The sequence below is a fragment of the Prionailurus viverrinus genome, chromosome D3 (assembly GCF_022837055.1).
Source record: "Prionailurus viverrinus isolate Anna chromosome D3, UM_Priviv_1.0, whole genome shotgun sequence".
In the NCBI taxonomy this organism is placed as follows: domain Eukaryota; kingdom Metazoa; phylum Chordata; class Mammalia; order Carnivora; family Felidae; genus Prionailurus; species Prionailurus viverrinus.
Genome location: NC_062572.1, coordinates 24,394,420 through 24,420,050, shown reverse-complemented (window position 1 = coordinate 24,420,050; position 25,631 = coordinate 24,394,420). Strand labels below are relative to the sequence as shown.

The 25,631-nt window shown below is 50.8% G+C and overlaps 2 protein-coding genes across 2 annotated transcripts in view; one reads left to right on the top strand and one right to left on the bottom strand.

Annotated features, from left to right (window-relative positions):
• The window catches only part of AP1B1 (adaptor related protein complex 1 subunit beta 1), an 85,084-nt gene extending 78,386 nt beyond the window's left edge, over window positions 1–6,698 (bottom strand). Inside the window, exon 1 of the mRNA XM_047827097.1 lies at window positions 6,620–6,698. The gene's annotated coding sequence lies outside the window, so the exon portion shown is untranslated. The remainder of the gene's footprint in view (window positions 1–6,619) is intronic.
• Window positions 6,699–16,446: 9,748 nt separating this feature from the next.
• On the top strand, window positions 16,447–25,384 carry NEFH (neurofilament heavy chain). Its single transcript, XM_047827095.1, has 4 exons — window positions 16,447–17,320; window positions 19,160–19,359; window positions 20,342–20,466; window positions 22,092–25,384. Exons 1-4 carry the CDS (start codon window positions 16,447–16,449, stop codon window positions 24,169–24,171), a joined length of 3,279 nt encoding a protein of 1,092 aa, XP_047683051.1. The 3' UTR covers window positions 24,172–25,384.
• The last annotated feature ends 247 nt before the right edge of the window (window positions 25,385–25,631 follow it).

Here is a 25,631-nt window from a genome sequence, read left to right as displayed (position 1 = left end):
CCTCTCTCTCTGCCCTTCCCCCCGCTTGTGCTTGCTCTCTCTCAAAAATAAATAAACATTAAAAAAATAAATTAACAGATGCTTGTGACAAGAGAGATAAGTGGGAGATGGGGGAAAGGGAGCGAACAGAGGCCAGCAGAGGAGCCTAACCCAGCCAGGGGTGGAAAGGGCACCAAGGAAGCCTTCCTGGAAGAGGTGTTGCCACAGCTGAGCACTGAAGGATGACTAGGAGTTGGTCAGTCAGAGGAGAAAGAGAGTCGGAAAACACACTGCAGACAGGGGAAGCTGTAAGAACAAGGGCTAGAGGTGTAAGACCCAGTGGGTTGTTCCAGAACACGCAGGAAGGAAATGAAGCCAGGCCCACTGAGGGCAATGGGAAGATGAGGAGACGTTTTTGTCACTGACCTCAGAGGACTGTCTGGTTTCAGACACCAGGTCTACGAGTTACCTGCTATGTAACCTTGGCCAAGGTACTTAACTTCTCTGTGCCAAACGAGGCAAACAGTGCTTACCCCATTCTGTTGTCGTGAGGGTAAAAGTGAGTTAATTCACGTAAGGTGCTTAGAACCAGGGGCTGGCACACAGCCCTGTACTGCTCTGTCCTCCACAGGCCCAGGCACGCAGTGGCCTTCAAGGAGACTAAATTATTTGCTGAGTGGATGAACAAATGAGCAAACAGGGTGCCAAGTCCCATGACCCCTCTGCTGACCCCCGGGGGTGGAGTCTGCTCTGGCCTCCCCGCTTTGTGCTCACCATACACACTTTGTGCTGGGATCACACAGATCACCTGGAGGCACACTGATGCTCCTATCCCCTGCGCCACCTGGGAACCACCTCAGCCACAAAATGTCCATCGCTAGTTCATTCCCCATCCCTGACACTATCTGCAGGGACCTCTACAGGAGAGGCCCAGATTTGGGGAGCGAAGCTGCACTTTGAAGGGGAAGGAGACCCATGTTTATTGTCACCTGCTAGCGGTGTGTCTGGCAGAGGGGTCCACCTCCAATAACTCAGGTCTGACTCTTGTAATTTTACAGATGAAGAGAACAAGGTTCAGGAAGGTGAGGACTGGCTGGGGCGGGGGTGGGTGGTGGGGGGTGGTGGAGATGAGTCCAGCCCAAGGTTGCAGGCTCCAAAGCTTGGCTTCTCCACCACCCCCATCACCCACCCTATCTTAGCTCTCTCCTGTTTGCCTGGCCTGGTTGTTGAGGTCACACAGGAGACCTAGTTTCAAGGTAAAAGATTCAGGGTCAGGGGGAGTTAAAAAGAAATCAGAAGGATGGATGTCAGTGCCGACACTTTCAGGATCATTCACACTGTACAAATGGGGAAACAGACCCAGAGAAATTCCATGAACCACTCTGAGGTGCCCAGCCCATTCATGGTAGCGCTGTGGTGGGACCTTGACCTTACTCTCAATACACAACGTGTCTCATTATCCCAGGTGCCTGGCAGGCTGTAGCCTGAGACAACCATGCTGTCTGCAGATGGGAACCAGGAAAAAAGGGGGAAGGAGTTGTCAGCAGGCAGTTTTGGGGGAGAGCACTCTGAGGGAGCTGCAAAGCAGGCAGTGCAGATCCAGAGTGGAGAGTAGCACCCAGCAAGGGAAAGCACACCCCTCTATCCCTGCCCTCCATCCACCACAGCAACAGGGATGCTGCAGATGCTGCTGCGGCCCTGGCTGAGTCGCCAGCCAGCCTGGTTTACAGCTCTGCAGAGGGAGGGATGTGGGAGGAGACGCTGAGCCAGGCTCAGCTTGCTCTAGCTCAGCTCCAGCCGCAGTGAGAACAAAATGCCCAGAAAGGCCTCCCAGGGGGCGGCCTGGTGACCTTACCCTGCAGCTGGGTGGAAGGAGAGGGGTTCAGTTCCCTGCTTGGCCAGACCTGCAGGTCCAGAGAAAAGGGTCTTAGAGGAAGGGGGCAAGAAGGGGGCTTGGGGCTGCACAGAGGAGAAGCTTCTTCAAGCCCCAGGGCTGGGTCTGAAAAGGACAGTACCAGGAAGGGGCATCTAGGCCCTGACCTGGGGGACTTGATCATCTAGGACACGGACAGGAGAGATGGAGACCTGACACAATTCACCGTGTAACAAGATAGCTGAAATGGGGTGAGAAAAGGCACTTGATCATGATATTAATGATAGCAATTAATAATAATGGTTCCCACATATTAAGTGTAGTCACTGGGCCAGTCACTGTAAGCCTCAGTTAAGCTTCACCCGGGAGACACAATTTTTCCCCTTTTCACAGATGAGATAACTGAGGCCCAGAATGATAACATGACGGCTTGATCAATCCTAGCCTGGGAGACCCTTGTGTGTCCCTCCACCCAGGCTCCTCTGAGGTCCAGGGCTCTGGTTGTTGCCAGCCCTGCTCTATCCTTTGCCCAGTGCCTTAAATGCAATCTGCACTCAGTACTCAAGACGAATGGATGGGTGAAGCCAGTCCCACCTCGGGCAGAGAGAGGGAACATGCAATCTCCCCGCCCTTCTCTGCCTAAGTGGGGATGCATCCAACCTTGTGTCTGTATCTGGCAAAAACTCAGTCTGATCTGAACCTCACAGTGTCTCAAGAGGTGGTCAAAATGTGGAAAATCACCCCATTTCACAGATGAGAAAATTGAGGCTCAGAGAGGTTATGCACCTTGCTTTGGGCCCCTAGCCAGCCGGTGGTGGGTCAGGCTCCTTCCCCTCCTCCTGGAGTCTATCAGCCCTCTCTGAGGGAGGGCTGGACTTGCTACTGGGAATAAACAATGCCAGTGATAGCTAACATTCAGACAGCACCTACAATGTGCTGGCATGTAGCATCTCATCGGATCTTCCCAACAACCTTTTGGTTTTTTGTGACAGTCTACTGAGATATAATTCACACACCATCCATCCAATTCAGCCACTTAAAGTGTACAAGTCAATGCTTTTTAGTATATTGTCGTGCAACCACCACCACAGTCGATTTTAGGACATTTTCATCCCCACAAAAAGAAACCCAATGCTCCTGAACAATCATCCTTCGATTCCCTCAACCCTCCAGCTAAAGGAAACCATTAACCTACTTTCTTCTTTATACATCTGCCTATTCTGGACATTTCACATAAATGGAGTCATATAATATCCAACAACTTTATGAATGGGTTATCTTATCCCCATTTCCCAGATGGCAGTAACTGAGGCTTAGACAGGTGAAAACCTTACTGAGGGCCTTTATAAACAATTTTTAATGCTTATTTATTTTTGAGAAAGAGAGAGAGAGCTGGGAAGGAGCACAGAGAGAGGGAAACGGAGGATCCAAAGCAGGCTCTGCACTGTCAACACAGAGCCGGAGCAGGGGCTTGAACTCACCAACTATGGGATCATGACCTGAACCAAAATCAGATGCTTAACCGACCGAGCCACACAGGTGTCCCACCAAGGGCATTTCATGAAGCAATGATGGGTAGGCTTGAAACTCAGGCTCACCTGACTCAGAGGCCCTGCTCTTCGTCATTAACTCCACCAGTCAGTGAATGCTAGAGCTCAAGGACCACCCCGCTCCTCCCCTCCCTTCTACCTGAACCCAAGGCCCCACCCCTAAATTCCTCCATTACACCGGGGGTTCTGCCAGGGACCCCTGTGGTTCTCCCACAACCTCTGCTACCCTCCAGGCCTCAGCGATGCCACCTCCTTTGGGACCTTCTCCCTGATTGCTCACCTTTCTTGGAGCTCCCACTGCCCATGTGCATTTGCCCGTGGAAGACTGGGCAGCCAGGCTCCCTCTCTGTGTGGGAAGGAAACTGAGGCCCTGAGGAGGTGTTTGGGGTGACCTAGTGAGACCAAGTAGAAAGGGGACTGAGGCCAGATCCTCGAGTCCCACACCAATTCTCTCCCCACTGGCCTATTCGAAAGGGGAACCCTTAACCTCCCACCCCCTCACCCCTCCCCTCACCCCACCCCAAAGTGGTGCCATTGAGCCTATGGGAAAGAGGAGGAAAATGACGCTCAGAAAGTCTGGTGACCTGCCCGAGGCTATAGACACGGAACCAGGCTTCACCTCCTGATTCCCCAACTTGCCCCCCCCCCCCCCAACATGCTGGGTCAGGAGCAGCAATTTGTGACTCCCATAGCCCCTGGACTTGCCCTTCTATCAGCCCTTATAAAACCGGTTCCTTATTTGTTCGTGGTAAGAGGAGGTGGGACCACTGTCTTTGTGGCTGTATTTCCAGTACAGGCCTGGGCCTCGAACAGGTCTCAAGAAATGTTTGTTGAACAGATGATGGAAGAGAGGAAGGAAGGAATAAGGTTTGAGGGGTGGGGGTGGGGGGTTCAGCCGCCTGCCCAGAGTCACACTATGCCATTTACTAACATCAGTTCTTCTGACTCCTAAATCGAGAACTTCTGGCATTTTGGGGTCCTGCACCTCTTGGACAACCACTCACACAATCCTACACACAGTTCTGAGGGCTCCTGGCCCCCTGTAGCTCACTCACAGGCCAGGAGTAGCATCTCTATACTGCAGGCGGAGAATCCTGTCCTATGTCACACAGCCCTGTCCTGGGGACACGAGATATGTATGCACTTCATAAAAGCCTGAAGCATAGCACGCACGTCAGCTGTGTCATCTTCAACCGCGAGCCCGCACCTCGCTGCAGCCCCTGGCACACAATGCAGCAGTCCTGACACCATTCCTCTGCCTCTTCTGTCCTCAGACAGCCTCTGCCCCACCCCGGGGGCTGCCGCCAGCCAGGGACGTGCAGGAATGCACTAGCCACTTCAGCCACCATCAGACCTGGCAGCCTACACCAGCAGTATTAGGGGTGGGGCCGCCTATATCTCTTATCTGGGTCCCCTGCTGACTCAGCAGGACCCTGCGTCTCCTCCCTCACCCCTAACACCACCTTGGTCTCAGGGGGCAGAGGGTGGCAGGGTCCAAAACTCAGGAACTCTCCCAGCCCCAGGATGGCGCAGCAGACAGATGTTTTTTGAGGGTTTTCTAGGCCAGAAGCGGTTGTCTTTTTGCTTATGTTTTCCACCAAATCTCAAATGAAGCTGGTATTATTAGTACCCCATTTTACAGATTCAGAAACTGAGGCATGGAAAGGAGAGGTCGCTTGCTCGAGGTGCTCTGAGGGGAAGTGGGAATGCTAGCACTCAGCCTTGGGTTGGTCTGACCTCAGCAGTGGGCTCTGTACCATTGGAGGAGTAAGCCTCCCCCAGAAGTTACTCCTGATTGGAGGTGTCTGCTCCCTTTGACCCATGTACAGTATCTGTCCTTGGAAGTCTAGCACCGGGACGTTCTGAGTGAAGTGGCAGATTTGCATTCATTAGAAATCCTCAGGGGATGCATGTTTTGCTGAACCTCAACTTGTCTCTTCATCTACGGTCATAAAATATTAAAGCCAGAAGGTGCCATTGCAATTAGGATTGTCTAGTCTCTACATCTTATGAAGGGGAAACTGAGGCTCAGCGATGCAGGGGACTTGGCCAAGTCATTCCCAAGTTGCAGATAACTGGGAACAAACCCAGGACTCTAGACATCATGTCAATGCTACCTAAAAGTCAAAGAATGTGAGCTCAGGAAACAATCAATGTCCAGGGTCTTCGGGCCCAAACCTCCCATTTCACAGAAGGGGAAACTGAGGCTCAGGGGAGAGTGGGGTAGGAGCGATATACAGGCAGGCAGAGTGCACCATCAATGAACTCGAAAGTCCCAGTTTAATAGTGTGACCTGAGACACGTGAGGTGACCTCTCTGAGTCTAATCTGTGAAGTAGAAATAACGAAACTTATAGTGTAGGGTCACTGTCAGCAGTATAAAGGATGCTGGCCCTTAGGCCGGCACCCGACACATACTTAATACTGGCAGGCCCTTGTCATTTTCCCCGTCTGCCATCCTGCCTTCCAGATCAAACATTTCTCAGAACAGTGTAGTGGGTAAGACTGTGGACTGCTGCTCCAGCCACCTGTTAGCTGGGTAACCTTGGACTGGTTACTGTTCTGTGATTCTGGGCCTCAAATATCTCCTCCATTCAACAGGATGGCAAGGACAGTACCTCCCAGGCAGGGTTGTGGCGAGGTGGAAGTAGCACATGTGATGGGCTTCGTGTAAAGCCAGGCACCCAATAAGTGCTCAGTAAATCTGAGCTAACACTATTACTTGTTACTTGCATGGCCATGTCTCATGTCTGTCCCATCCCAGGCTGCAGGGTGTCTGGTCCACCAGGAAGGGGCTAGTCCCCAACCTCTAGGACTCTTCTGTCTCAGGACTGCTAATGCAGCAAGGGAAGGAGATCCCAGGGCTCTGCGCGGCCACACGGGATAGCCTGACCCAGCTCTGATTTCTCGGTGCCTGCCTGGTGACAGGAATTCTGAAAATACTGGACGAAATCCCGTTTTTTGCAGTCACGGAAGTGTCCCGAGCCCCCATTTTACAGGTGCAGAAACTGAGGTCTGAGGAGGGGGAGGGTGCTGCTCACAGATGCACGGACACGTGCCCAGGGCTGGATGCACGGGTGCCCTCGTTTGTGGCACCGTCCCCCAGGGACGAGCCTCTGCAGCAGGAACCCCTCCCAGAGCCCCGCCTCCTCTGCTTGGGGGTGGGCGTCTGGCCCTCCCCGACGCCCCGCGGCGTCCGTAGGGGGGACATTACTCACAACGAAGGAGACGACGGCAGCCAAGGCCGCCTCCACCTTCCCTTGGTCCCTGGGGATGCCTCTGACCCGATGCCGCGGCGACTAAGGCTGCCGGGAAGTCGGGTGCGGGCTGAACGTCGCGTTCCCGGCTTCTCCGAGCCCGGGCCTTGGGAGGAGCGCTCCATAATCTTCCGTGGCCGGAGGGAGCGTTCGGGCGTTTCCGGCGCCGAGGGGCGGGGCTGAACGTGACGCAGACGTCACCGTCGCTGCCTGCAGAGGGCGCTTGTTGCGCGATTCGTTCAAGTCAGATTGTGGGCCAAGCATCCAGGAGGCACAGGAATCAGCTGTAGTCCTAGAACCTCGGTTTCTTGCTCTGGAAAGTGGGTTTGATGACAAGTCTGGTGAGGCCGCAGTGGGACCTGGATAAATTTATGAAATGAACTAGAAGAAACATTGATAAATATGCAGTTACTTGGCCTTCCTCGGTTTGTTCATCTGTAAATGGGGATAATTGTACCTTCCTGCCCTGTGTATATTGTGAGAGTTGCAAACTGTGGGAAAAATGCATATCAAGGGCTTGACACCTTGTAAGCACCCAGTAAATGGCAATATTTGTGGTAATAGGCAAAGTGTCCTGCCAAGCCAGGAAATAATGTCCAAGACTTGGTTCCTGTCCTCAAGGAGCTCCAGTCGTAGAACCAGAAACAAAGCAGCTGGGAGCTGCAGTGAAAGCACTGGCTCGGAATCAGACCTGTCACTGACCACTTGGACCTCAGTTTCTTCCTCCTTTCTCTAGCCTGGCTTCCTTGGATTCTGGCTTGTGAAAAGCAGTCCAAGATGTATTATAATTAGATTCATAAAATGGAGTAGAGACTTTGCAGTGTCTACAGACTCTAAAGTCACCACCAATTGGCATCTATTCATACAAAAAACTTCACTGAGCTAATACTCTAATACCAGATCCTAGGGAAGCAATATTGAGTAGAGATGGCTCTCTCTTGCCCTTGGGGAGCTCACAGTTCAGTTAGGAGCATATAAACAGCCCTCTAGGATAGTGTTGGGCTAGAATGAGGGACAGGGAGAGGAACTGTGGAAGCCCAAAGGAAGCAGCTATCAAAACTTTGGCAGTTAGGGAAAGCTGCTGAAGGAGTGGATAACAAGAAGTAGCTGTAAGATGGAAAGGAGTTATGTGAAGGAAGGGTAAAGAGTGACTACTGGAGTGAAGGAAAGGATTTCAGACAAGAAGCTCATGGTGAAAGAGAATGTGGCAGAATCCAGAATTCCATGGAGGCAGCCCTGGAAGGCAGAAGAGATTTGGACAGAGAAGGATGTGGGCAGGGGAGGGCATACCAGTTGTCTCTGTCCATTCCATCCAGTCCTGCCCCTTCCAAAGACACCACGAGGGAACATGCTTGTGTCCTTCCATCTCTGCCTCAAGTACTATGTCCCCACAGCTGTTTCACCCACTGCACACATCCTGAGCCCCAGGTGCAAGGACCACTCCCTGCATCCACAGGCCAGAAGACACAGGTGCCAGGGACTCCAGCACATGTCATCATCTAGGACCCAGGACATACACTTAGGTAATGAGTAGGGCATAAGGCACATGGAGATGGAGGAAGACTTAGAGTGGAGTGATGAAGCAAGAAGGCATTCCTGGGAAAGATCTAGTTGTGAACAGACAGGAAGATAGGACAGGGTGGCTATCTAGAGCCAGACTGTGAAGTTTTGTGCCTGGCAAGTGGATTAGCCTCTCCAGGCCTCACTTTTGTTACCAAAGCTTCTTAGAGTGGATGTGACACCATAATGAGAGAATGTATGTAAAAGGCAAGAGCAGGAACTGAATCAGTGAACTTGGTAGGTTGGTTGAGAACAGATCCAGAGGCAGTTCTGCTCTAGGGACACTGGCATAGAATGCACATCCCCAGGACCTTCAGCAAAGATTCTGACTCAAGAAGATCAGGGTGGGCCTGGGAATATGCATTGGTGACCAGCACTGGGGCAGAACTAGTTTTAAAATTTTAATAAAAAGCACATTATCTCCACTAATTCCCCCTAAGAGCAAAGACCTCAAGTTCAGCTCTGTCTCCTCCTTCCTCCACCACTAATATCCCCAGAAGCCAGGAAGCAGTCAGGCACCCAGCAGAGCTTTTTATGTGTAACTGAGTCCCCAGTCCAGGTCCTCCCTAGGCGCCTGGCTCAGGGCAGAGGAAGAGGTTTCAGAAACTTTCCTGGCATGTCTCCTCCATGCTGGCATTTGGTGCTTTTGGGTGGCCCCCTGTGTCTTCACGCAGTTTGACTGCAGAGGGACAGGCCAGGAGGTGGCTTCCCCCAAGTAAAGCAAGCTTCATGTCCACCAACCCCGGGGCTGTGCCCACTTGCAGGGGCCTTTTTAAAGCCCAGTAATGCCTCATTTACCTGCTAACACTGACCATAAGGAATGACCTTTTATCAACTGGTAGTTCTCCCCTCAAGTCCCCAGAGCCTCAATTTAAACTTATTGGCATATAATCTTTCTAAAATTTACTATGTACTGCCTTCTCTTCTGGAATAAAGAGATGAAACATCACTGAAACCTTTTTTTTTTCTGAGACCCATTGTGGAAACTGGAAAGTACAGGAGGCTTAGGTGTGAGCCACAGCCCCTCCACTACTTTGCTCTGTGACCTTGGCAGGTCACTTACTTTCTCTGACCTAGATCTTCTACTTTGTATTAGAGGATACCCTGCAGATCTAGCGAAGTTGTTGCAGACATCACATATGTAGGCGGCTAGCACACAGCAGGCAGGTGCTCACCACATGGAGGCTGCCAAAATTGTTTTCTTGATGACTCCAGATCTACACTGTGAACATCAATTATGGTTCCATGACCACTTTCTATTTATCAGTCTCTCCTCTGGTCAGGTCATCCAGAAAGCTGAGTTGGCTGTCATCTTAACTTCCTGACTATACTCTCTGGAAAGCCTCCTCCCCCAGAGACAGTGCCAGTTCTCAATGCCCCTTGCTTCCCCCAAGGTTACAGAAGGAGTGCCCAGAGCAAAGCCCCAGCCAGCTGTGATGGAACTGGGAGTGTTGGGTCCATTTCTACAACAGTGGTCCTATGGGAACCTAGTTGGGCCTTCCCATGGACGTGAGAGGTGGTAGCACAATCGTGTAGTTCATTATACCTGCTGCAATTGAATCCATTAGACTTGAGTTCAAATCCCAGCTCCACCACTTTCTAGCTGTATATCCTGGGGCAAGTCACCCTACCTCTCTGGGCCTCCAATTCCCAGACCATGAAGTGGAGATAGTAACAGTATCTATCTACATCATAGGGTTACAGGGATGAGCAAGGCCAGAGGTAAACTCAGACACACCTCCTCCCCTCTTTAGCTAAGAGCCTTCATTCCTATTGTTGCTTAGCCTCTTGCTCTACGTTACAAGAATATGACAGCATGTGTAACACAGCAAACCTCACCCAGCTGCTAGAACTGGTCCCTTAGAAAGCCCAATGAATCACCTCACTCCTAGTCTAGGAACCACAGCCCCAAATCATTCATCTATGATTACCCACAAAGGGAACTGGAGCAGGGGACATGGGGCAGATCAGTAAATCCACCCACCAGCCCATGACCTTTGCAGCAGAATTCTGCTTCCCACTTGGTGCCACCCCAGGGTGCAGACAAGTGGGCAGGCAGGCCTGCTGCAGGCTTTCATCAGCTGCAGGCAGGTTCCCTGGTGGTTAACCTGTGGGTGGACACTAGGAGGAGGAGGCTTATGGCAAAACTGCATGTAGTTCCGTTTTTTGTTTCCTTCATAAAAGGAGTAGGGGAAGGGAGGCTGCCTCCCTTTACTATAAATCAAGCCCTGCAAAAAATGGGACATCTCTAAGGATGGGGGAGGAAGAGGGCAGAGATAAATAGGACAGAGAAATTGGGGGAAAGGAAGAGGGATGTGATAACAGGGAAAAGGAAAGGGGAAAAGTGGATAAAGGACAGGGAAAGAGGAGAATGTGGGGGCACGATGAAGGGGATGAGAGACAAGGAGAAAGAGAAATGCTTAGTTTCTAAAATAAGTCTATGTACTTGATCTTAGTCAAAAACCTGAGAAGCGATCTTCATAGATACGTGCAAATAATTGCTGAAGTCAAAAAGGAATACTGAGGGAGACTGCAGCGGAATAGACAAGGCTGTAGCCCCAGCAAAACTGAGCACACAGCTGGGCTCACGAGGCTCCAAGCTTGAGGGTGGGGGCGAGGGCGGGTGGGGAGAGTGAGGGCGGTGTACAGGGCATGTTTTCAAGCCCACCTTTCCCCTTCCCTCCTCCTTACTGGGGCCTGAAGAGCCCGGCAGCCTGGGAGCTGTCCAGATGCCTGGTGCTGAAATGTATAGGCTCTTACTAGCCTGTCAGACAGAACTGCTCAGCCATTGGACAACTACTTGTTAAGCACCTACCATATGCCAGCTATTGTTCCAAGTGCCAAGGAAGGCAGCAGTGAATAAAACCGACAAAAATCTGGGCCCTTATGAAGCTTACAACCCATGGAAGAAAACAAGATAAGAGAGTAGAACTATCCATGTTATGTCACTTTTTTTTTGTTGTTATAAATTGTTATAAATTATTGTTTTCAAACAAAGGTCATTTAATAAAACGCAACCCTAATTAAGTAATAGCTGGTGATGGATTTTACATCCGATGCCAACACCCACAGCCACAGCCACACCCACACACACACACATTCACACACACACAGAATGCTCTATGTATGTGATTTGTCATTTCGCTTTTAACAAAGTGCTAAATCAGTTACAATTTTCATACAATATTTAATGTGGGAAAAGGGACACATTTTATGGAGAAAAATAAAGCAGGAAGAGAATGAACAGTTTGGCAAATGCACCCCTAAACAATGGTCACATGCTGCTCTCCAGAGAGGTGACACAGTGGTACCGGATGCCAAAGTTGGGAGTGAGCCCTTATATAAAGGATGTGCTGACATTGGGTCACAGGTCACAGGGACTTTCAATTGAATGGCCCATCAGAGGCCATACTCCAACCCTGGCCTGTCCCCTCTCTGGGTGATACTCATTCCTTCAACCTCAGGCCATCTGGGTCCCTACTGTGCCAGAGAAGTGAGTTTCCACCCTGCGTGTCCAGCACCAGTTTAGTTCTGGATGATTTGAGACACTGGGCTCACTTCTGCTTTATCAGTGGGTTAACTCAGGCAACTGACTTCCTCACTTTACTCATCTATAAAATAGCAACAATGATCCTTGCCTAGTGAACAAGGGTTGAGGAGGTACCAAGGAGAAAGTGGTGGCTGAGTTCTCTTTGCTATATACATGGTGGGGTAGGGGAGGATTCCCCCTTACTGAGGTCTCATTCTTTAGAGTCTCCAGTGCTCAACACAGGGTCTAACCCCATAGATGCTGAATGAATGAAGTGAGTGACAGTAATGTTTGGTTGATGTTCATGGAGAACTGCGCTGCTTTATCCTTCACATTGAAGCCCTGTTCCTGAAGAGCACTAATCTTACGGTCCACAGGGGTTCTGGATAGTTTTGCCCCAAGCATCTTTGCTACAAGCATTTTCACCACATAACTAACTGGCCATGAAACAATTTTTCCTTAAAAGATTAAAAAAAAAATAACTGGCTGGCAGTTTGGTTTGATAGTTTGTTGATTTCTTCAACTAGCTGACGGTTTGGTTTCATTTCTCCATTGACATAGTGCTCCCGTTTGTATATAATATAAACTGCAGCCATTATAATGGTCTATACAGTGGTGCAGTCTTTTTAAATTTTTTTAATGTTTTTTTAAATTTATTTTTGAAGGAGGGAGAGACAGAGCATGAGCGGGGGAGGAGCAGACAGAGAGGGAGACATAGAATTTGAAGCAGGCTCCAGGCTCCAAGCTGTCAGCACAGAGTCCGATGCGGGGCTCGAACTCACAAACTGTGAGATCATGACCTGAGCCGAAGTCGGACGCTTAACCGACTGGGCCACCCAGGCGCCCCCAGTGGTGCAGTCTTGAACTCACATTTCCCATAGAACTTTGGGATGCCTATCAATGGTCATGTGGCAATATGTCAAGAACAAACAACAGAGTAGAAGGCTTTCATGATGCAATACAAAACTCAGTTACAAATATGCATCCTAGTATTTGGAAATGGATACCTCTCTTAATGAAGGAAAAACTGTGATGCTAAATGAGATGAATCAGCAAGCAAAAAATGTGTAATACTATGAACAAATGACTTTGAGGTAAGTGCTTAGGTACAATCCACAAAATAAAGTCAATTATTTGCAGTATTGCCATGAATGTACACACATTTAAAACGCATTCAAATATTTTTGTATTTTGCAATAGTCTTTTAAAATTTTGTTTCTCAGTGGCACCTAGCTGGTTCAGTCAGGATAATGTGTGATTCTTGACCTAGGGGTTGTGAGTTCAAGCCCCACGTTGGGTGTAGAGCTTACTTAAAAAATTGTTATTCATTTTTCATGTTTCATTATGTCCTTTTAAGTGAATGTCCTTCTTTTATTTTTCGTGATTTTGTCTGAGAAAAACAGACAAGATCCAAAGGAGCCCAGACGGCAGCCCAGGAAGAACACAGGGGTGTTCTGAGTGGGTCCTTCAGTGTGGGCTACCATGGGAGACACTTGGGGTCAAGAAGGACCTATGGTCAAACAGGCTTGGGCAACTCAGCATACTCCACCTACCTCAGGAGATTTTCAGTGTTCATTGCCAGTCCAGGCTCCAGGAGCCCTATTTAACTCATTTAGCCATGAAACTCCTCTTTTCCTCTCCTTTTGGAGGAACACTTATCATCCTCAAGAAGGTGCCTTAGGAAATGCTGGACTAGGATTTGGGAAGGACTTGAGGATTCTTGTCGCAGGGAGACAATTTTAGAGGTTTATGGGATTCTGTAACCTCCATGTTTTGCGTGTGCCTATCACACAGTAGGTGCTCAGTAAACATATAATGGATGGATAGATGAATGGATGGATGGATGGATGATTATGTTGTTCTCATTTCCAAATGTAAAAATTGAGGGGAGGAAGGTGAAAGAGATGTGAAGCCCAAGGACTTAGGACAGAACCATTTTAGTTCCTTTTAGACCACAAGTTTGGCTGGAGAACTGATGGAATTCATTCATTCATTCATTCATTCAACCAATGACAACATAGAGTGGTTAAGTGCAGTGTGGTAGATTAGCACTAAAGACTCAGAGAGGATAATTAACTAAATGCAGGGGTAAAGGAGGCCAGAAATGGCTTCCTAGATGTGAGTCAAATGGGCCCTTTGGAATAATGAACTCAGGGTTCCCACTCTCATGTTATTTTTCCAACCACACAAATCATGCTTGGGATTTCTTGCTTGGAATCCACAGGCAGCTGTGATCCCATGGTTGTGACCCCCTGACCTTGATAGAATCCATCTTGGCCCCCTCCCCTCTTTTACCCAGCCCCTCTCACCACTCTCCCTTGCTGTCAGCTGCACATCCTACACATGCAGAGGATATATCTGCATTATGCAGATGACTGAAAAGATTCAAAGGAGTCTGGCTCTTCTGGCAAAATTTCAAGCAGAATGACAAGTAAATGGGGAGCCACTTGAGAGCATGGAGGCCCTGCTCAAGCCCCCCAAATGCCATTCTCAGAAGCCTCGACCAGACACTCACCTCCATCCTCCCAGCACCGACTGCAAACCAGACCGTCTGGCCCCTGCAAACAGACTCATGACTGGATCTTTAAATGGGGAGAAAAATGCTTCATCATGTTCTGCTTCTCCATTCGAAACTAGAAACTCCCTTCCCCCTCCTTGCTCCTCCCTGGCGCAGTCTCCTTCCAGTAAAACATGGTTAAAGGGACAGCACCATCACTTCTTCATCTCTGAGGGTCTGCTTAGAACCAGCGGTCTGGGAATGAGGCAGAGGGCAAGGAGAAACAAACTGGCAGAGGTCTTTTCTGGGGGGATCTATCTGTCTCCATCCTGGGGATCCCACCAAAGGAAATCCAGTGTAAAGTGGAAGTGTAGTGGGGGTTGAGATAACTGCCTCAGGGACGCTCAGATCTGGGAGGAGAGGCTTAAAGCTCCCTCCCAGAAAAAGACTGTGGGGGTCCTTTCAGCTATCAAAGGAGGAGTGGGACAGCCCAGGTGTGTGTAAGTGGGAGAACATCATAGAAAACATGGGACTGGAACCCCTTGCGGAAGATCAAGGGGCTGTGTCCCTGACTCCCAGAGTGACCCCGCCAGATCATTCACCGCCCCCTCCTCGGTTTTCATCTGCATAACACATACGCATACCTCCCTCCCCTCTCCCCCCAAGGAAAAGGCAGAGATTAACCCCTTTTTCCCCCTAGAAAGAACAGACCCTGTCCTCGGTGCTGAAGCGACAGACGCAGCCGGCCCCCACTCCCAAGGAATTTCACATGAGAATGAAAGCCCAAGAAAAAGTCATAGAACACCAGCAGCTGCAGGGCACCCCAAATTCCAGGGACCCCTTTTCTATCTGACCCTCTATTAGGGATTATGGGGGTAAGGGATTTTGGTACCCTGAAAGCATTCCACCACTTAGCTGGGGCCGAAAAGGGATGCCTATCGCAGCACCCACTTCTCTGCTGTGGGAGTGGGGGAGAGATGACAAAGTCGAAGTGGAGGGAAGATGGACTTCCTAGTTGTGCGAAAGCAGCTGCCATATCCACGGGCAGTATATGGGTCCCCTTTCCTAGTTCAGCCAGAGACACCCCCCCACACACACAAAGCAAAAGCTGTGTGGGGTGGGGAGGGGGTTTCTAGTTGCAGCCTGTCCCAGGGCAGGGCCCCCTCTTGGTACAGACAGGAAAATCAGGGGTGGGGGACACAGCTTGTCCAAGGTCATTTGGCCAGCAAACTGTGGAGCTGACTTCAGTGTGCAGACCCTGGCCTGAATTCTCTCTCACACAGCCCATGTTCCTCCTGCCTATTCATGGCATCCTCTGCCTCTTTCACTGAGGGTCCCCCTTGCTGGGGCCAGCTGCAGAGCCTACCTCCTCCTATACTGTGGAGACCACTGTGTCTCCCATCTGGGCTCCCCTTTCACCATCTTCTGAAGTGTTTCCCATACCCCCAATTCAGGGTAGCCTTGCCCCCCTTCCCAACTCCAAGTCCCCCTCCCCTATTCCGCAGCCGGCTGCAGTTTCTTGAGGCCTCTCCTGGTGGGTCCCAAGCTATGAGGGAAAAAGTGTACCTCCATTCAGGAGTCTTCTATCTCTACCTTCTGTAGCACCCATCATGAGTCCATTTAGGATTACTTTGCTCCCTCCCTTATTCTGGGCCATCTCCAGACACGCTACACCCCCTATCTGAAGGTCCTCTCTAACTTTCAGGAAAATTTTGTGCCCCCCATTCAGGGGTCCCCTCATCCTACTGACTACAGAGTCATCCATCACTCCATCCCAAAGGCGACCTGCCCCTATTCCCACCAGGACTCCTTGTCATCTCCCCATTTCGGGCCCCTTTTCTGTTTCCGAACACAGTAGCAGGGTCTTCGGACTCGCACCCAGGGGTCCCCGCCATTCCACTCCAGGAGTCCTCTACCCCCTAACTCGATCTCAGGGTGGTCCTCTGACGTCGCGTTGATTCCCCTTCAATCCAGAGTCCCCCTGCCCCGCCCCTCTCACTGCGGCGGAGCTGCCGGACCCGGGCCGCGGGGGAGGAGGGAGAGAGGGCGGGGCCCTCCTCCCCCGCCCCCCCCCAACTGCCTAGGGGCTGGACCCGACCGGGCTGCTATAAAAAGCCCGGCATCCCAGTGCTGCCGCAGTGCCGCCCGCCCCGTCTCGGCCTTGGGCTTCCCCCTCCACCGGCGGCCGCACCTGCTCCGGCCATGATGAGCTTCAGCGGCGCGGACGCGCTGCTGGGCGCCCCGTTCGCGCCGCTACATGGAGGCGGCAGCCTGCACTACGCGCTGGCCCGCAAGGGCGGAGCGCGTTCTGCTGCCGGCTCATCCAGCGGCTTCCACTCCTGGGCGCGGACATCCGTGAGCTCCGTATCGGCCTCGCCGGGCCGCTTCCGCGGTGCAGGAGCCACCTCGAGCACCGACTCGCTAGATACGTTGAGCAACGGACCGGAGGGCTGCGTGGTGGCAGCAGCGGCAGCCCGCAGCGAGAAGGAGCAGCTGCAGGCGCTGAACGACCGCTTCGCCGGCTACATCGACAAGGTGCGGCAGCTCGAAGCACATAACCGCAGCCTGGAAGGCGAGGCGGCGGCGCTGCGGCAGCAGCAGGCGGGCCGCTCCGCCATGGGCGAGCTGTATGAGCGAGAGGTACGCGAGATGCGCGGTGCAGTGCTGCGCCTAGGCGCGGCGCGCGGCCAGCTGCGCCTGGAGCAGGAGCACCTGCTGGAAGACATCGCGCACGTGCGCCAGCGCCTAGACGACGAGGCCCGGCAGCGGGAGGAAGCTGAGGCGGCAGCGCGCGCACTCGCGCGCTTTGCGCAGGAGGCTGAGGCGGCACGCGTCGAGCTGCAGAAGAAAGCGCAAGCACTGCAGGAAGAGTGCGGCTACCTGCGGCGTCACCACCAGGAGGAGGTGGGCGAGCTGCTCGGCCAGATCCAGGGCTGCGGCGCCGCGCAGGCGCAGGCGCAGGCCGAGGCGCGCGACGCCCTTAAGTGCGACGTGACGTCGGCGCTGCGCGAAATCCGCGCGCAACTCGAAGGCCACGCGGTGCAGAGCACGCTTCAGTCGGAGGAGTGGTTCAGAGGTTTGTAGGCGCGCGGTGGTGCGGGGGAGGGGGCGCCCCCTGGTGGCCTGGCAGGGTGGACTCCCAGGGTGAAGGCGGCAGGGCTGGAGGATGTACTGCTCAGCTTCCCCCTGCAAAGTGCATCCCCCTTAGTTAAACGACAGTTTCACTCTGGGTCTCTGGAGATAACCCCCTTCCCTTCCCTGCAGCTCTGGGTTCTCCTTTGGCTGCCCTCCTCCAGGGGCCTTATAGCTGTCCTTAAGCTCTGGATCCCCTCTGTCCCCCCGCCCAAGATTGGATAACCCCACTCTGAGGCCCCTTTCCATCAGGTTCCTAACACAGTTCCAAAGCAGTGACGGCTTCTAGTCATAGGCACTGAGGACTCTTTGCCCTTCAAAGTAACATGCCTTCGCTGCCCAACACTGCCCATCCCCCTTGCCTGCACCCTGCAGGGGACCCCATCCTCCAGACTCCTATTAGGCTGCTCCCCAGTGAGGGATCATCACCTCAGCGAATGGGTGTGTGAGGCTGAGGTGGCCCCTTAATGTCCTCTCTCCACTTGAGAAGCTGGGAGCCTCTTAAGTTCCCCCCTCCTCCCAACTCCATGATGCTCTGAGTCAGCTAGATTGCAGCAGCAGCAGCTCTGAAGCTGTGCCCAGCACCTGCAGGGTGACCTTGACTAACACTTGCCTTCTCTGGTTTTCATTTCTTTGGGGGTTAAAAGGGGAGGCGGTTGACAAGCTGAGCCTCTTACTCAGGGGAGCTATATGATCCTTCCTGAAACTCTGTATACAACTTTTGCATTTTTCTTGGGAGAGGGTGCAGAGGCTCCAGCGATTTTCAAACAGGTCTGTGATCCACAATGAGTAAGGGTCCTCACCCACTTTGATGGTTTTTAAGTCTTTGCCAACACTAGCAGGGAAAGCCAGGAAAGCTAGAACTTAGATGCATGGTTTTTCCCATTACTTTTCCTCTCCTTTGCAGTGGCAGAACCTTCCCCTCCCCCATCTCTGCAGCAAGACACCTCCCAGAGCAAACCTCTCTGCTCTCTTGGGCTTTGGCTTTCACATAGACAAACCATCCCAGGACTTCTGGCCCATCCAACTGGCTTCCCTTCTCCCTGGCCCACCCTCCCGACTCAGGCCCTGGGTGTTACTATTTTGGGATGCAGGATATTCACTTTCAGGAGATGTGGATTAGTCTCCAGACCTCCACTGATCCTGAGAGATCTTCTGGGAACCAGCAGCCCATTGCTCACAGGGGCCAGGGTGTGGCTGTCCTTGGCACAGGGACTCCTATGCTAGAGAATGCACAGCCAGGTGGGGGAAGAGACAGAGGAGATGACGCATGGGCCCCAGGCTCTGCGGTGACCTTGGGTTCTACAGAGCCAAAAACCTGCAAGAAAGGGGCTATGGCTACATAGTAGCTCATAGCACCTTTATGCCTCCAAAGGTCACAGGCTCATTAACTTGTTCAGCCACATGCTCAGAGTTAAGCCCTGTACGCCAAGTTTCACATTTAAACACTAGCACTGCCAGCCCTTGCTGGGGAGCTGAACTGGGTATTAGGACCAGAACTGGGGGCTTCTTCTGCCTTATGAGTTTTCAGATCCTGTATTGGGGGAGACAATCTAATCTTTGGAAACAGATAGACACTAGATTTGAATCTTAGCTCTACTGCTTACTAGCTAGGTGGCCTTGAATGTTAGTAATTTGCCTATCACAAAGGATAGGGTGGATTAAGAACCCAAGATGGCACCAGGCACCCAGTAGGTCCTCAACCCACGTGTGTCACCTTTTGGATCAGTAGAATTCAAATCCAGGTGTGTCTAACTCTGTTCCCTGTCTCCTTCTCCCCCAGTGAGGCTGGACAGACTCTCAGAGGCAGCCAAGGTGAACACAGATGCCATGCGCTCAGCACAGGAGGAGATAACTGAGTATCGGCGCCAGCTACAGGCCAGGACCACAGAACTGGAAGCGCTCAAAGGCACCAAGGACTCATTAGAGAGGCAACGCTCTGAGCTGGAGGACCGTCATCAGGCCGATATCGCATCCTACCAGGTGGGCAGGGGTGGAGCAGAGACCAGACTACCTTACCTGGTTGGGTTATCCTGAACAAGTCACTGCCCCTCTCTCGGCAGGGTTGTGGTGGTGAAGACCATGGGCCTTGGAGTCAGTCAGACATATGAGGGGTACCACTGTGTCTTTCTAGCTGAGTGGCCCCAGGCAAGTTACCTGCTTTATCTGAGTCTGAATTCCTTTAATGCAATGAAGAAAAAAAAAAAAAAAGAATGCCCACTTTGCTCTGCAAAGGTTAAAGAGATGGGCAAACTTTTCACGAGCTGTGTGTGAGCCTGCTCAGCAGGGTCTTAGTCACAGTGCACATCTGGTAAATAATAACCAGTGTCTGGGAGTGAGCGTAGCCTGGGGAAGGCCTTGGCAGATTCCTTGCATTAAAGACAACTGGCAAAAGAAAATAACACTTTGAAAGAACGTATTATGCAAGTATGGTGATTGTGGTGATTGTGGATAAATTAGAGAACGGAGAAAGCAGAAAGGAGGCAATAAAAATCAGCCATAATGTTTCACTTTAAGCAGGGCTAAGTGAGCCTTCATACTAGTGGAGAAGCTTCCACTAGTATTTAACCTGCTTCTGTGTGTTGCTTCAGTCATCAGCTGCGGGTGCTTCCTCAGCCCTATCTGGCAGGCACTTGGGAGCATTGGGAGCCAAAGCAGACAAGGCTATGTTCCTGCTGAGCATTTTCTAAGCTTAAAAGATCTGTAAAACGTCACCCATCATTCCTGGTGTGTTTCATTCAAGACCAGTCCCCAGGTTGAGGTCATATACATACACGGCAGGATTTTTGCTTCATCTGGTTTCCATGTCCATGAATGAGGCTGCCACAGCTTTGACAGCATGGCCCCAGTGAGACTGGCTAGATTGAACTGCTTTGGGTTTGCACAGTCTGCCCAGCTTCTCTGGTGCTGAAGGCCAGGCACTGGCTGGTGCGTGACATGTGTGTGTGTCACCTCTCCTCCCCAGGAAGCCATCCAGCAGCTGGACACCGAGCTGAGGAACACCAAGTGGGAAATGGCAGCCCAGCTCCGAGAGTACCAGGACCTGCTCAATGTCAAGATGGCTCTGGATATTGAGATCGCTGCTTACAGGTGAGGTGGGCCAGGGGCCTTTGTCATGGTGGGGAGCCCTTGCGTTCTTATGAGAAGCGAAGCACTGAGTTTCAAGTTCCCAGCAAGGTGGCCTGCCTGTCTTAGAGAGCAAAAAGAATTTTTTTTATTGTGGTAAAATGTATAACACAAAATTTGCTATTTAACCTTTTTTAAGTGTACAGTTCAGTGGCATTAAGTACACTTACATTGTTGTGCAACAGTCACCACCATCTATCTCTAGAACTTTTTTCATCTTCCCAAACTGAAACTCTGTGCTTGATAATGAATAACTCCCCACTGCCCTTTCCTCCCTTCCTCTGGCCCTAGCAACCATCATCCTGATTTCTGAGAGAAATAAGTCTTGAGAGTGGCTTATTTTCATTCTGACAGTGATTTAGAGGATTAATGTTCCTCATCCCTCCCCAAATCCAGCTGACTAGAGGTCTGCTTTGGAGGGAAGGGAGATACTTCAGTTGTTAGGGGCCTTTACAATTCTCTTAGTGTTTTTTAGCTCCCTGAGCTTTGGTTTTCCGGGGAAATAAAATGGGGATGATAATAACAGTACTCTTGTTGGGTTGTCAGGAGGAGGTGCTAATCCAGTTCCTGAGCGGATCTTAGTACCGCTGGGTTGTCACAGAGCAAGCCCTCAGGAAATGGTAGCCAGGAGAAGGTCATGAGACCTCCCAATTTAGCAATCTCTTGCTAAAGAGCAGGCTGACCCCCTGAAGACCTGTCCCAGTTGCTGGCTGGTGACCCTTTACTTCTCACCTCTTGGGTCTAGTTTGTAATCTTGGTGCTCAGAGTGTGGTCCATGAACAATTGGCATCTTCCACAAGCATGTTAGAAAGTCAGACTCTCAGGTCCCCCCAAGATTTACTGAATCAGAATCTGCATTTTAACTAGATTGCTGGGGTATGTGTATGCTGTTAAATTTGCAAAGCACTGGTCTCTAGGGGTAACCCCTACACCTACTGTGAGGCAGGTACTGCCAGGTTCTTTTTATTCATTATCTCACTGAAACAATCCTCTGAGGTAGGGACTCTTAGTGACCCTCTTTTTGCCAATGAAGAAACTTGAGGCTTAAAGTGTTTGAGTGGCTTGGCTGAGGTCACATATCTACTGAGTAGGAAAGGGTAGAAACTGCTGCCCCCTCCTATTCCTAAAACTCAAAGAATGAGAATATAAAGTGAAAAGAGACCCTTAACATTCCAATGGGTATATTCTGAGACCTCTTAATCACAAATTTATAAATGTGGAATTGTTTGCTCAGGCTCCCATCTTCCTCTTAAATGTTTTAGTTGAGGGACAATTAATGTAATTTTTGTTAATGCAGGTGCTCTCTCTTGAGGACCATGTTTTTGTGCATGTTAGGGGAGGTTGTTTTATAAGTTTCATACTTAGCTGCATAAAACCCCAGTCCATTGGGGTGCAGATTCTGGGTAGTTCCTGGGATGATTTGCCAAGTAATTTTTCCGGTCTCAAAGTGCCCACCATTCACATTCCTTCCTCCACCAAAGTCCATACCGTTGGATTCTATGGGCCTTCAGAGTAACTCAAGAATACCCCCAATCCATCGATCTGTTCTGAGTTAATAATAATAATGTGTTCCATTATCCATTCTGCAGAAAACTCCTGGAGGGCGAAGAGTGTCGGATTGGCTTTGGCCCCAGTCCTTTCTCCCTTCCAGAAGCACTCCCCAAAATTCCCTCTGCAGCAACTCACATAAAGGTCAAAAGTGAAGAGAAGATCAAGGTGGTAGAAAAGTCAGAGAAGGAAACTGTGATTTTGGAGGAACAGACAGAGGAGATCCAAGTGACTGAAGAAGTAACTGAAGAAGAAGAGAAAGAGGCCAAAGAGGAGAAGGGTGAGGAGGAGGAAGCAGAAGGAGGAGAAGAAGAAACAAAATCTCCCTCAGCAGAAGAGGCTGCATCTCCAGAGAAGGAGGAGGCCAAGTCACCAGTTGGAGCCAAGTCCCCGGTGAAGGAAGAAGCTAAGTCCCCAGCCGAGGCCAAGTCCCCAGTGAAGGAAGAGGCTAAGTCACCAGAAAAGGCTAAGTCACCCATGAAAGAAGAAGCAAAATCACCAGCTGAGGCCAAGTCCCCTGTGAAGGAAGAGGCCAAGTCTCCAGCTGAGGTGAAGTCCCCTGAGAAAGCTAAATCCCCTGTGAAAGAAGCAGCAAAATCACCAACTGAGGTGAAGTCTCCAGAGAAGACCAAGTCCCCTGTGAAGGAAGAAGCAAAGTCCCCAGTGGAGGCCAAGTCCCCAGAGAAGGCCAAGTCCCCTGTGAAGGAAGAGGCCAAGTCCCCAGAGAAGGCCAAGTCTCCTGTGAAGGAAGAGGCCAAGTCCCCAGAGAAGGCCAAGTCCCCTGTGAAGGAAGAAGCCAAGTCCCCAGAGAAGGCCAAGTCTCCAGTGAAGGAAGAGGCCAAATCCCCTGAGAAGGCCAAGTCCCCTGTGAAGGAAGAAGCCAAGTCCCCAGAGAAGGCCAAGTCCCCTGTGAAGGAAGAGGCCAAGTCCCCTGAGAAGGCCAAGTCCCCTGTGAAGGAAGAGGCCAAGTCCCCTGAGAAGGCCAAGTCCCCTGTGAAGGAAGAGGCCAAATCCCCTGAGAAGGCCAAGTCCCCAGAGAAGGCCAAGTCCCCTGTGAAGGAAGAGGCCAAATCCCCTGAGAAGGCCAAGTCCCCTGTGAAGGAAGAGGCCAAGTCCCCTGAGAAGGCCAAGTCCCCAGAGAAGGCCAAGTCCCCTGTGAAGGAAGAGGCCAAGTCCCCTGAGAAGGCCAAGTCCCCTGTGAAGGAAGAGGCCAAATCCCCAGAGAAGGCCAAGTCCCCTGTGAAGGAAGAGGCCAAGTCCCCTGAGAAGGCCAAGTCCCCTGTGAAGGAAGAGGCCAAATCCCCTGAGAAGGCTAAGACTCTTGATGTGAAGTCCCCAGAAGCCAAGACCCCAGCAAAGGAGGAAGAAAGGTCCCCTGCAGACATCAAATCTCCTGAAAAGGCAAAAAGCCCTGTCAAGGAGGAGGTCAAGTCCCCAGAGAAGGTGAAATCTCCTGTGAAGGAGGAGACCAAGGCTTCTGAGAAAGAGGTCACAAAGAAGGAAGAGGCAAAGTCCCCCGTGAAGGAGGAAGAGAAACCCCAGGAAGTGAAAGTCAAAGAGCCCCCAAAGAAGGTCGAGGAAGAGAAAGCTCCAGCCACACCAAAACCTGAGGAGAAGAAGGACAGCAAGAAAGATGAGGTGCCCAAGAAGGAGACTCCAAAGCCTGAGGTCCAGGAAAAGAAGGAACCTGCTGTGGAGAAGCCCAAAGAATCCAAGGTTGAAGCCAAGAAAGAGGCTGAAGATAAGAAAAAAGCAGTGACCCCAGAGAAGGAGGCTCCTGCCAAGGTGAAGGAGGAGGCCAAGCCCAAAGAGAAGGCTGAGGTGTCCAAGAAGGAGCCAGATGATGCCAAGGCCAAAGAACCCAGCAAAGCAGCAGAGAAGGAGCCAGAAAAGCCAAAGAAGGAAGAGACACCAGCAGCACCTGAGAAAAAAGATGCCAAGGAGAAGACCACAGAGGCCAAGAAGCCTGAAGAGAAACCCAAAGAGGAGCCTGGCAAGGAGGCCCCCACACCTGGCAAAGCCAAGACGGAAAAGGCTGAGAAATCCTCTAGCACAGACCAGAAAGACAGCAGGCCTCCAGAGAAGGCCACAGAAGACAAGGCCTCCAAGGGGGAGAAGTAAAGCAGGGAGAAAGGACTATCCAGAACAGCCAAAGAAACTCAGGAGGGTCTGGGAGCTCAAGAGTTGACATAACAAATTTTCATGTTTTTCTCCCTTTTCTTTATATAAGAAACTCTACTTAGACGATGGGGCCCTCCTTCACCAAACAGAAATTTCTATTAGCAATATTTAGCAAGAGAGGGTATTCCCGACCCCCCAACTCCACACCTCAAACCCTTCCCAGGTGATGGACAATTATGTTATATGATAGCTTATGTAGCCGAATGTGATATATGCCGAATGCCACATGTAAACACTTGAGTATACAAACTGACCCCCTCCTTTCCAAATAAGTGCATTTATTTCCTGTATGTGCAACTGACAGATGACCGCAATAATGAATGAGCAGTTAGAAACACATAATGCTTGAGATGTCTTAACTTATTCCTGAATGCCTTCTGTTTTCCAAAGGAGTGGCCGAGCCCTTGCCCAGAGCTCTCTATCCTGGAAGAGCTGGAGCAGGTGGGGCTGTGCACTGGCCACTGAATCATGCCAGGGCGCACTTTTCCACTGGAGTTCACTTTCAATTGCTTCTGTGCAATAAAACCAAGTGCTTATAAAATGAAAATGTTTCTGTTGTTATTTATTCTCTTTCCCCAGGCAGGTTGGGGGACAGGGCCAGGGGAAGTCTAGATGTCACACTCAAGACAGCAGAGGACTGAGTAAGCATCAGAGGTCTCATGCAGGTATGGGACCAGTTAATGTGGCCTTCCTTGGGCTATTTCCTGGCATAAATCATGTGCCAGGCAATGTGCTTTATTTTTAGGATCTTGTAGATAAGTGGTCTGGTGTATGGTTTCACAGGGTGGTCCATGGATCACCTATATCAGCATCATCTGGGAGCCATATAAAAATGAAGATTCTGGATGTCTCGGTTGAGCATCCACCTTTTGATTTTGGCTCAGGTAATGATCCAGGGTCATGGGATGAAGCCCCATGTCAGGCTCTCCCTCTGAGGGAGAGAAGATTCTCTCTCCCTCTGACACTCTCACCCTACTCACAGGCACACTGTCTCTAAAACTAAAAAAAGAAAAAGGAGATTCCTTGTTTCCATTGTAGACCATTGAATCAAAATTTGAGGGGTAAGCCTGGGAAAGTACATGCTTTACCAACTCCCACTTGATTCTGATGCACCCTGACACCTGAGAATAGGTGAGGTCCTTTGAATATTAAAGTCTATTTACAGAGCTCTATGTCCTCTTTTGTAAGGAGGGATGAGTCTTCTGAATGAGGGGCCATATGTTGCCAATTCACCTGTGGTGAAGACTACAGTCACCACCATTGGGAACAATCTGTCAGTAGTCCCTTAATTGAACGCCAGCATACTTCTCCAGACATGATTTTGAAAGTTGTGTTGTTCTGGTGGACTGATGTGAGGTCTTTACTGTAAAATCCCTGTGTGGTTTCCAATTTTAGCACTG

Coding starts and splice junctions, on each gene's coding strand:
- NEFH (XM_047827095.1), top strand. CDS start 16,447: ATGATGAGCTTCAGCGGCGCGGACGCGCTGCTGGGCGCCCCGTTCGCG. Junction 19,360..20,341: donor CCGATATCGCATCCTACCAG/GTGGGCAGGGGT, acceptor TCTCCTCCCCAG/GAAGCCATCCAGCAGCTGGA. Junction 20,467..22,091: donor ATTGAGATCGCTGCTTACAG/GTGAGGTGGGCC, acceptor TCCATTCTGCAG/AAAACTCCTGGAGGGCGAAG.